The sequence below is a fragment of the Vigna angularis genome, chromosome 8 (genome assembly GCF_016808095.1).
Source record: "Vigna angularis cultivar LongXiaoDou No.4 chromosome 8, ASM1680809v1, whole genome shotgun sequence".
NCBI lineage: Eukaryota > Viridiplantae > Streptophyta > Magnoliopsida > Fabales > Fabaceae > Vigna > Vigna angularis.
In genome coordinates, this window is record NC_068977.1 from 2476719 (window position 1) to 2488838 (window position 12120).

Below are 12120 nucleotides of genomic sequence, written 5' to 3' on the forward strand. Positions count from 1 at the left end.
CGCTGTCTGGGAAATACTCTTCATAAAATTTGTTCCTAAAAACTTCCCAAGTGATGGGAGCATGAGCGTCTGTCAGGATAGCCTTCACACTCGACCACCAGTGGCTGGCCTCACCAATCAACAGGTATTCAGTAAACGCCAATCTGTTGTCATCAGGGCACCTCTTTGCATTATAAATCTTCTCCATGTCCCACAGCCACTGATCTGCCTCATCAGGAAGGCATTTTCCACTAAACTTGGAGGGATGATGTTGAAGAAAGCTCTCCAAACTCCATTCAGCAGTAGGCGGGGCAGCGTTGGAAGAAGACGCCCCTGAAGTGTGTCTAGTTGCTGCTAAAATTTCCATCAGTTGTCTCTACGTCGTTTCAGAGTTGGCACGCGAGGCCTCCAAACTCTGCATAGCGGCCTGGTTTTGATGCATCAGTGTAGCGTTCTGTTCCATCAGAGTGGTATTTTGTTGTTGCAGTCTCTCAATCACCGTTTCCAACAACCTAGCGTTGTTGGACGCCTCAGGGTCAGTAGGTTGCGGTGGAGGAGGGAGTCTAGGAGCCATTTATTTTCTGGAACCGAGAAGAAGAGCGTTAGTCATATTCAACGAGTTTGAGAAATAGCTCATTAAACACATATTAAGCACACAGCAAAAACACAGTGCACTCATAACCTACAGTGTCCTTTTAATAGAACAAAACTGCTCTGATACCACTAATGTAACATCCCAAAATATAGTGATAACCATAATCAGAATTAATTACATTAATCATTAAAACAGTGCAGTCTTTACAAAAAGATACGAGGTCCAAAACGTCGAACGACTTGAAGTACAAAAAGTAATGTAGCCAGCGGTATTCAAAATTCTAAGACTAAACAAAATACTAAAGGCTACCACATGTCGAGCACTCTAGGGCTCGACCTTCACCCCTACTTCAATCGGACTGACATCTTCCGAAACTTCTTCTGCCAGCGCCTCTTCCAGCAGCTCACTTCCATCTGCTCCCATCCACATGGATGATCATCGCAAGGGCAAGACGGACATACAAAGACAAACGACAACACAAGGAAGAGAACACAGGGTAAGCTCATGTAATTTAATTCATACATTAAAGTATCAATTCAATCAAGTCAAACATACCAGAATGATTCAACATAAATAAACAAATGAATATCCAACAACTATTTCTAGACTGACCATTCGGACTGTATGAATCTGTGTAGCTACAGGCGTCCTTGCACCCGAGTGGTGTAGTAACTGGGATACACTCAACAGCTGCCACTCGAGGTTAGTCCGTTCTTACGTCGCCCATGTTAACTTATGGACTAAGGACCTCCTGCCATTCCCACACATGAACTACTCTCCTCTACGTGAAGACGAGTGTCACGGAATATCAGGATGGACCAAGCCAGCATTAGCATGCCCACAGTCATACTTTACAAAATTCCATATTCAACCATGAGTCGTTCCTCCCTGGAACGCTCGTCCAAAATTCACAACCATAATTCACCTCATACAATGTTCATCATTTATAATCTTTCACTTTTATTTTCATTTTTGTCTTTCTGTCAAAGTACATAAAAATCACGACCTCTTTATAACGAGAACGAATGTGAGGAACGAGACTGAAGAACTTGCCCCGTTCCAAAATAAAGTAATACCGACTTCAAGATAAATGGACGACCTATTTTTCAAGATGGCTCGACACGGTCGGTCGACCCGGTTGGACGACCTACATCAAGAAGGGTGCTCGACACAGATGGATGATCTGTATTAACAAAGGTACTCAACACTGTCGGTCGACACAGATGGATGATCTGTATTAACAAAGGTACTCGACACTGTCGGTCGACACAGATGGGTGATCTGTATTAACAAAGGTACTCGACACTGTCGGTCGACACAGATGGATGATCTGTATTAACAAAGGTACTCGACACTGTCGGTCGACACAGATGGATGATCTGTATTAACAAAGATTTTTCCAAAAAAGAGTAAGAGCGCTTGGTGTAAGACCGAGCACTGCCCAATACGATTACTATGTGTAAGATCGACACTGCTCATTATGAGCTCTAAGTAAAAGACCTACATAGCTCATGCTCGACCAGAATCCTTCCCAAATGAAAGTATTCCAATTCAAAGAAGTTTACTGGAACATCAAACGGTCGAGAACCGTTTAATGTCGGACATACGTTATCATAGGGAAGTTGATATTCAAGTTTCACTTATGTTCACTGCTTCTAAGCATGTATATTTCATATTCACACGTATCACCCATATCATACATTTCAACCAACATATATCATATTCATTCAGTACAGCGACGTTCGATCATGCATATTCAACCAGCATACATCTCATACATTCAGTTCATATCAGGTTTACATACAACATACAGGTATAAATTAAATTACTAAGCTTCCCTTACCTGGATAGCAGTGTACTCCCGAAATGCAAGGTTTTGTTCGACCTCTAACAGCGTTCTACCCTCAGGTTTCGCTCAACAACTTTCACTTAATCTAAAACACCAGAAATCAGAAACGACTCAGACCTATAACCCATGCATGCAACTGAATCTTAGTTTGCATGTACTACAGAAAAAACGTTCAGATCAACGTCCAGAGTCGAGTGACTTACCGGTTACAGAACTAGGATCTGTTCGGTTCGGATTGAAGCTCACGGTGCCAGGAACGTTCCTACGGTTCTGAAACGTGATCGGAGAAGAAGGTGATGAGTTACAGTAGAGAGAAGGTGAAGGTTTCTAGAGAGAAGGTGGAGAAAAATGGAGAGTTGAGTTCTGAGGAAGAAGAAGAATGCGTGCAGGTGAGTGGGAGAGATTTTCAAAAACTCAATTTTGTTCAATCCACGTGAAACAGACGAACATTTCCTCAGCCGACACCTGCACTCCCACTTCTCACTTCCTAAGCTTCTACGCGACACATGGCGCTAGTGCATGCAGTGCAAAGTGCGTTTTTAATTTACTGAGCAGTGATGTGGCGTGTATTAATGGTGACGCGACAAGGATTTGCAGTACCGATTTTCTAGGGTCTCACAGGGAGGTTTAGGGTTTGGTTTCTTTCCCATTTTCATGTATTGAACTGAGTCTCTTTGAAATTTTCTAGTTGAATCTGTTTCTCCACTCAAGTTTCTTATTCATTTTACGCTTTAACTGTTCATTGTACTGCAAGTTTTACTGTTCATCATCTCTTTCACGCTGCCATGGTAGGATTTTATTGTTCATGCTTGCTTTCAGTCGCTGGTTCCATTCAAGTTTGTGTTTCTGGGTTTGCGTTTTATGCTTAAGTTTAATTTGTGCATGAACGTAAGGTCATACTACGCGTTTTATGGTTCCATTCAAACTTTGATGTTTCAGCCTAAGCGTTCGGTTTTGGTGTTTTAGACTGAGCACGGTGGCAGCAACTTGGCGGTTTGGGTGGAAGGTTTCCGAGGAAGATGATGACGGTGTTGGACTGGTCACGGTGGAGAGTTACAGTGGTGCAATGGTGATGAAGGAGCTAGACGGTAGTATTGAGGATGGCAATGGTGGCTGAGGGGGCTTGGGATGATGATGGCTGTGACTCAAAGATGGGTTCCTGGTGGTCCCGTGGAGGTGCAACCTGGTGGCTGATGAGTGAAGTGGTCACGGTATTTGGCGGGGGTCAGAGGTGGTGATTGAAGGATTATGCCGTGAAAATGGATAATGATGTTGGTGGTGGAGTTCGGTTTGAATATGCCCAGGTGACCTTGCTAGAGATTCCGTTTCATTTTTCCCTCCCTTTTTTCGAATAAGGTAATGATGCTGAAGGTAAGTGGGAGGCAGGGCGTTGCACGCGTTTGGGATGCCAGACGGAATCAGCAGGGGTTCCATCTGGGCGCACGTGGAAGACAAGTGGAAGTGTTAGCCAGGAATATTCTCTGCTTCACCCCCCTTTTTTTAATCGTGAAACCCATATCGTCTGCAGCTTTCACATGGCAGACATTTTCGGCAGTCGACGGTGGGAATCTTCACTGACACATCAATTTAAAATGCAGCCAGTTTTGGACGTTCGGTCAATATGCAAACAAACGACCGTTCATAAAATAAACGAGCGCTCACAGTCTGAATCATACCGAACGCTCACAATCAGTTACATGATCTATTACTGCTATATAAACGGATGGATGGAGAGTTAATTAACGGATGCTACTAAACATGCCGACAGATAGAGCAACTGAGAGAAATTTGGAAAAAAAATATAAATAACAACATTGTAGGAAAATGCCCATGATTTTCAATCTCAATGAAGACAGGAACTAAGATGTTGTAAATCTTTTACTTACATAGAAAATGCAGAAGAATCGGATTAGCAAGACAACACAAAACTATAGAAACAAAACATTGATGGTAATATCTTGAAAAATTATTGCTTGTGGGAATAACACCAACTAAATTTTTGTAAGATACATTAGTATAGATTTTTAAGTCAATAACCAATCTGTTAGGTAAAAGTTATATGATCTTTCCAGAGAACTATAATGCTAAATTGTTCCAAAAGTAAAATAAAAAAAGATAGAACTTACATCAAAGAAAGACTAAGGCAATTTACAAACGAAGACACATCCTCAGATAATTTGTTCATTTCTAGTCTCCTGTGGAATTTCAAACCAATAGATGTGATTAAAACATGTAAGAACCGAAACAAAATTATCATTGTATCATGATTTGTCAACTCAAATTAACAAAATAAATCCAAGAACGACAAAAATAGTTTTGGGTCTATTCAAGCAATTAAAGAACTTGATCTCAATACTCTATCAAATCTAATGAACATATATTCTAAGCATAGTTTATGAGAAATTCGTCCATAAAAGACAGCATATATTGCAACAAATTTATGTATTTCTACCATCCAATGAATCAGTAGAATTTAAGGAAGTTGGTTTACTGGAAAAAGAGATTTGCAAGTCCATAAAATATCATCAACTTAAATTAACAAGAACTTACAAAGCAAACATTGAATAAGCAAGAAAAGAGCTTGCAAAGATATCATGTTCTGAAGTTGGATCATGAATAGGGTTCGCGAATAGTTCCACCGGTGGCACTAAATCTTCTACACAACTTCAACCCACACTAAACCATACCTCGAAAGGGTCCGGCGACACTTCGACGACACTCCGGCGATGCTCCGGCGGCCACCGCAAGGGTCCGGCACAGGGAAGGAAGCGGGTGGGAGGAATCAATACTCAAAATGCGCCCTTGGTTGGCTAGGCCGGAGGGAAGACGATGCCGTCTTCGATTCGTCTGCCGACGCCGGAGCTGCGGCGACCCGCAATCCGAACTGCCTGGCTGGGTGGAAGACAACGGACACCGACGGCACTACGACGGCACTGGATGGAGCGAAAACGGCAACGACAACGTCTACTGGCGGTGGATATCCGGCGAGAGTTGTGGTGGCTGGCTCGAAGGTTCGAAGGTTCGGTGCTCCGTGAAATGTTCTCCACCTTCTCTCTCTGAAAACATTTCAATCTGAAATTTTCGAAATAACCCTACAATTTGAATCTGCCCCCAATTCTCTCATTACCACGTCATTCTTTCATTTTAAAAAAGGTTTAATCATTCACTAAGTCCCTATTTTCGCATGGAATCTCAATTTCGTCCCTTTCTTTCTGAAAATATCAATTGGGTCCCAATTTTATGAAAATTGCAACAAATCGATCCTTTCCGTTAAATAGTGTCAAACGGCGTTAAAAAAATTGATGAGTGAATGCTGAGATGACGAACGAGTGCTCGTCCACCAGCGAACGAGCGCTCGTCCAGCAGCGAACGAGCGCTCGACCACCAGAGAACGGACGCCCGTCGACCTCTTACTGCTGGACAACCGTTCGTTCCACACTGGACGACCGTTCGTTCGGTGGTCGAGCGCTCGTTCGCTGCTGGACGAGCGCTCGTTCGCTGCTGGACGAGCGCTCGTTCGTCATCTCAGCATTCACTCATCAATTTTTTTAACGCCGTTTGACACTATTTAACGGAAAGGATCGATTTGTTGCAATTTTCATAAAATTGGGACCCAATTGATATTTTCAGAAAGAAAGGGACGAAATTGAGATTCCATGCGAAAATAGGGACTTAGTGAATGATTAAACCTTTAAAAAACAATTCCACGTGCACCAGTCACATTTAGACACGCGTCCAGTGTCTAAATGTTGTCAAAACAGGTTGTTCAAGTATCATTTTCCTATTTCTTTCTGTTTTGTTATTGAGTCTCTGTAACGAGTGAGAATAAAAGGGCCACTGCAGGGGTAGAATGGGCAGGGGAAATGGAGGCTAAGGATGAGTCAGTTGGGAAATCAAGCCACATGGCACCGATAGCAGAAGAGAGTGGCAGACAAAGGCACGTGAGAGAGAGAAAGGAAAATACAAGATTGAGGGATTTAAATATAAAAAAAATTACCAACATATTTGATATTGTTTATAAGAGTTAATTAAAGGTTAAACTCACTTCAGTCTTGATCTTGATTCTAATCCACTTTACGTAGAGTTTTGGGAGCTAAAGCTTTCTTTTACTCCACTTGAAGAAACCATGGGGCTTTTTCATGGATGAACTAGGACTAACATGTGGACCATGAATCAAGTTGTAAACTCTACATAGAAGTGTGCTATAAATTTTCATATTATCAAGTATTCACCAGAAATCTCCACATGAACAAATTCCTCTTTCAAAATGATGGAACCTATTGGCATCCCTTACAACAAGGGTCCGTTGGGAGACTTTTGATGCTATCTTAAAGAATGTATGACAATCATCACAAATTCGAAGGTTTTTTGTGATCCGAATAGTAGAACCGTTTGGCGTAACAAGCAGACCAAAACCAAGTGCCAACCTTTCACTATGTCTATATAATATCTGCATTTTTTCTTCTCCACTGACATTATGGAACACAAACTTCGTTTGAGCCCTATAGCCTTCTGTTTCCAGAAGTTCTGTAAACTGAGCTAGTTTTAGACAAATATCATCAGATTTTGGATGAGACTTGTCCCTTGCCATGAAGGTGTGAATCTTATTCTCAACCTCAATCCAACTGCATCCTGGTGTCTTCTTCGTGCCATTTCCTTTCATTCTCAACCTCACCTCTTCAACATCGTTCCATCTACCATCTGCTGCAAAGATGTTTGATATCAATACATATTTTCCTGAATTCTCTGTATCCGATTGTAAGAGCTTCTTTGCTGCAAGCTCTCGCAGTTCTTTATTAGAATGAATGAGGGAAGCGCTGAGAAGAGCACACCAGACTTCAGAAGTAGGTTTGATAGGCATGTTTCTCACAAAACTATGAGCCTCCTCAAGGGAATTGGAACGGCTGAGGAGATCAACCATACAGGCATAATGCTCTGGCCAGGGTTCTAGTTTATATTCATATTTCATAATATCGAAAACCCTCTTACCTTCATCCATCAACCCTGAATGGCTGCATGCATATAATAAAGCCAAAAATGTTATATGATCAGGAATAACATTTTCATCAGTCATTTCCTCGAATAAAGAAATGGCCCTACGTTCACATCCATGCATTCCATTTGCATTAATCATGGAAGTCCATAAAATTAAATCTCTTTTTTTTACAGAATTAAATATCTTTCTTGAGTTCTCCACATTCCCACAGTGAGCATACGTATCCACCAGGGAGCTAGCAATTGGTCCCTCCAAGAAAAAACCTTTCCTAATCAGAAACCCCTGAATCTCCTTCACTTTCTTCAATGAAGATAAACTAGCAGTGGCAGATAGTGCACTAATGAGAGCTATATAGTCAGGATGAATTTTAAATTGGTTTAGAGTGTAGAAAAGTTCAAGAGCCTCAACTGGAAGTCCATTATGAACACAGCAGGTAATCATACTTGTCCAAGACACAATATCTTTGGATTTAATTGATTCAAATACACGTCTTGCATAATCTATATGCCCAACTTCTCCGTATACATTGACAATGGCATTTTGTAGCACTGTATCAGCTAAATCTCTTTTCAAAACATAACCATGAATCTCTCTGACAAAGTTTTTAGATTTCAACTCGCCACAAGCCTGCAAAACACTTCCAACCATCATGGGATCAACAGGCATCCCCTCCACCTGAACCATCCGGAACAAGTTCATCGCTTCCAGATGGCATTCATTCTGTGCATAACCGGCAATAACAGTTGTCCAAGAAATCAAATCCTTTTTAGGCATACATTCAAAAGCATGACCCATATATTTCACACAGCAACACTTGGCATACATATCTATCATGGTGTTCCCAATCTGCATATTACAATCCATTCCATTTCTTATTACATAGGCATGAACTTCCTTCCCTTTCAATAAATTTCCCAATCGGCCAGACGCAGCAATCAAGTTTAACACTGACACCTGATCAAACTTTAGGCCAGAACCCTGCATATCTCGAAAGTAATTTACAGCATCACTATAGAGCTCATTTTGAACCAAAACAGAGAGCAATGTATTCCAAGATACACAATCCCTGCAAAGCATACTTTCAAAAACTCTTACAGCATCCTCCATACGACCACACTTTGCATACATGGCAATCAAAGCATTGGCAACATAGACATCAACAAAATGGTTAGATTTCAACACGGCACCATGAATCTCCGTACCCAGTTTAACAAACGAGGGATCCTCACAACCTTGAAGAGCTGCAACAAAAGTATATGTATTACTCTCGACACCAACCTCCTGCATTCTTCTAAAAAGCGACAATGCCTCCAAGCATTTCCCTTCTGCTACATGTGCCGAAATAATAGAATTCCAAGAAACAGCGTCTTCTTTCTCCATCATAATCCCATCAAACAGCATCCTGGCCCCATCAAGATTACCGCACTTGGCATACATACTTATAAGCGCATTGCACACAAACACAAATTCACCATATCCACACTTAACAGCCACACCATGGATTTCAGCCCCAGAGCGAGTTGCTCCAAGAGCACCACACGCTTTAAGCACGGAGGGAAAAGTACAAGCGTCAAGCGCCACTCCATCGACTCTCATCTCTTTGTACAACTCAATTGCTTCGAGGTATTTACCGCTTGACACAAACGCACCCATCATGGCATTCCAGGTAAAATTAGTTCTTTCAGTTATTTCGCCGAACACTTTGAGTGCATCGCTCAAAGAGCCACATTTTCCGTACATGTGGACAAGCTTGGTGGCTAGAAACGCCGAAACGTGAGATTTTAACAAACGGGCATGCAACTGTTGGCCTTGTGGGAGGGCTTTCTCAGTGGTGCAGAAGTCAAGGAGGAGAGAATGCGCGTGTTCGAGAAGCGAGGGGGGCGTGAGTGGGTGAGAGGAAAGGAGGGTTAAGGATTCAAAAGCGGGTTTGAGGGCTCCTTCGTTGAGGAGGGTGTTAATGGAAATGGGTTTGAGACCAGAGAGGATTGAAGTCGGCATGGTGACTGTGCATGCGTGAAGCTGCGCTGCGCCGCACCAGAACAAAGATCTCATGTGTAAGCCGCCAAACAAAAACACTAAATTAAAGTGACAAATAAATAACCTTTTTATTTCATATATTCGTTTTCTAGAGAGTTACTCTCCACCACAATGCTCTCTGTATCTCCTCTTCCCTTTTTTACCCTTCAGATATGCATTAAATCCCTTTCGCTCCAAAAAGCTCCCACACACCACCTCACGACAACTCTTTTTCCTCTTTCTTTTCTTCCTTTCTCTCTCTTCAGTTCCCAATTCGTAATGCACTAATGAGAGCACCGTTCACCAATGGCGTTTCAGCTGCAAGTCTAGTTTGTCTTTTTTTTTCGCAATTTCATTCGCGTTTCGTCTGAGCGTGTGATTCTATTGCAGCAATGGCGTTTGAGCGCTCAACCGCCGCACCGCTCAACTCTGCCATGACCTACGACGAGGACTCCATGGAGCGCAGCAAGACGCCTTGCAAGTTTCCTCTCTCTTATCTCTTATTTTCTCTTTTCTTGCCAGTTCTTGTTTTAATTTTTGTGTTTGTTTGGTTAACTTCACCTGTAACATCCCGATTATATAATAACCAATATTATATAATAAAGACGTCAACATTAAAACATAGAGAACAGTCGGAGTATGACGTGTAATTAAACGCGAAATTACATTATCCAAAAATAAAAGAAACGAAAATTTAAACTTAACAGTTGAAAGGATTGAACACTTATTGAACACTACAAGTGTTCAATCAGGAAATTCCTAAGAAGACTACTCTGCAACATCAGTAACCTCCAGCTCTTGCTCCAAAGAAATCTTCTCAACAACATCTGCTCCCATCCAAGTGAATGATCATCACCAACCAAACATATCCAAACAGTACATAACAAAAACAATGCAAGGGTGAGCTAGATATAAAAAGCATGTTATACATACAACACATTTAATTCATGTCATCATACGTAGATACATATATAGGAACAATTAAAGCATACTCATTAAACCACATCTCATACCCTCATACGACTCATCTTTACACCTGCATAGTTCAGCTGGCACTCCCTGTCAATTTAAGTAAAGAGGGGCAGCTGTCAACACTCAATTTCGTCCGGGTTAATTAATAAAATTTATTTTCAAAAAAAATAAAAAAAATAGGCTTAATTACCTACTTAGTCCCCATGTTCGGAGGTAATTTGCTGTTTAGTACCCGGTTTTAAAAATGTAGGCATTTGATACCTATGTTTTGAAATTTGTATCAATTGAATCCTACCCACTTAACGCCGTTATAAATCTAACGTTTTTCTGACATCAACTTTGAATTGTGGACGAGCGGTTGTGGACGAGCGTCCTCTTAGTGGACGAGCATCGTTGGACGAGCGTCCTCTTCTGCCTGACTGGGCGTTCGCTTCGCTGGACGAGCGTCCTCTTCCGCCTGACTGGGCGTTCGCTTCGCTGGACGAGCGTCCTCTTCCGCCTGACTAGGCGTTCGCTTCACTGGACGAGCGTCCTCTTCTGCCTGACTGGGCGTTCGCTTCGCTGGACGAGCGTCCACTGAACGTACTTGCGTCCACAGGGCGAGCGTTATCAATTGCTCGTCCACTAAGAGGACGCTCGTCCACTACCGCTCGTCCACAATTCAAAGTTGATGTCAGAAAAACGTTAGATTTATAACGGCGTTAAGTGGGTAGGATTCAATTGATACAAATTTCAAAACATAGGTATCAAATGCCTACATTTTTAAAACCGGGTACTAAACAGCAAATTACCTCCGAACATGGGGACTAAGTAGGTAATTAAGCCAAAAAAATAATAATAATAATAAAAATAAAAATAAAAAATAAATATAATAAAAAAAAGAGAAATAAAAAATAAAGAAAAACGTTCGTCGTCATTGGCGTGACCGTTCGTCCTCACCCTTTTGTTGATCGTTCGTCTCCGCTTCAACCGTCCGGTATTCCTCAAAGAGTTGGACGTTCGGCTTGGTATAACGTTCGGCAATTGGAATATTGGGACGCTCGTCCAAATAGTAAAGCGTTCTTTGAGCGTTCGGTCTTTTGTCTTAACGAGCGTTCGGAATTGGTGACGTTACCATCCTCTGCCGCTCGTTCTCACTCGTCCGGAGCGTCTACACGTTCGTCCTACTGGTCCAGGTGTTATTGGGGGTCAATCTTATGGCACTCGTGAAAGTGTCGTTCGGTTTTATTTTGGTCTGGGTCTTAAGCGTTCGTTCTATGTGTTTGTGATTGTAACGTTCGTTCTTGGTTTGTGTTAGTGACTGTCTGCGTTCGGCCTGGATGTGGGGCCTACCTTGTGAATGTTCTGTCCGTGTATTTCGTTGGTTAGAGCGTTCGTTCGCATAATGTGAGCGTTCGTTCGTTTTTGTTTTGACCGAGCGTTCGGTCAGTGGGGGGCAGTGTTGTTAAAATGTTTTACAGCGTTCGGTCATAGTGTTTATTGAACGTTCGTTCTCGGTTTTGAGCGCTCGTCCTATCCCTAGTGCATTTGATCGTCCGGTTCGTTCTACCGCTCGTCCAAATGGTGTTTTGAACAGTGTTCGTTTTTTCGCGAATGCGAACGTTGGGTCATGCAAAACGTTCGTCCCAGTGGCTAGCGTTTGGTCTGAGTGCTCGGTCAGCTTATATGAAGGTCGTTCGTTTTTCTCCAATGAGGCTTTATCTTGTGAACGTT

The 12120-nt window shown here is 42.1% G+C and overlaps 1 protein-coding gene and 1 long non-coding RNA gene across 2 annotated transcripts; both read right to left on the reverse strand.

Annotated features, from left to right (window-relative positions):
- Positions 1-4401: 4401 nt before the first annotated feature.
- LOC128193583 (uncharacterized) lies at positions 4402-5565 on the reverse strand. The gene is made up of 2 exons (XR_008244907.1): positions 5111-5565; positions 4402-4618 (listed from the first exon to the last, which is right to left on the reverse strand). It is a non-coding gene; the product is annotated as an uncharacterized LOC128193583 (long non-coding RNA).
- Positions 5566-6626: 1061 nt separating this feature from the next.
- On the reverse strand, positions 6627-9487 carry LOC128193454 (pentatricopeptide repeat-containing protein At3g63370, chloroplastic-like). The gene has a single exon (XM_052866734.1). It carries the CDS (start codon positions 9469-9471, stop codon positions 6652-6654), a length of 2820 nt encoding a protein of 939 aa, XP_052722694.1. The 5' UTR covers positions 9472-9487; the 3' UTR covers positions 6627-6651.
- Positions 9488-12120: the final 2633 nt, after the last annotated feature.

Bases quoted from the DNA above. Each gene is read 5' to 3' on its own strand.
- LOC128193454 (XM_052866734.1), bottom strand. From the start codon at position 9,471: ATGAGATCTTTGTTCTGGTGCGGCGCAGCGCAGCTTCACGCATGCACA.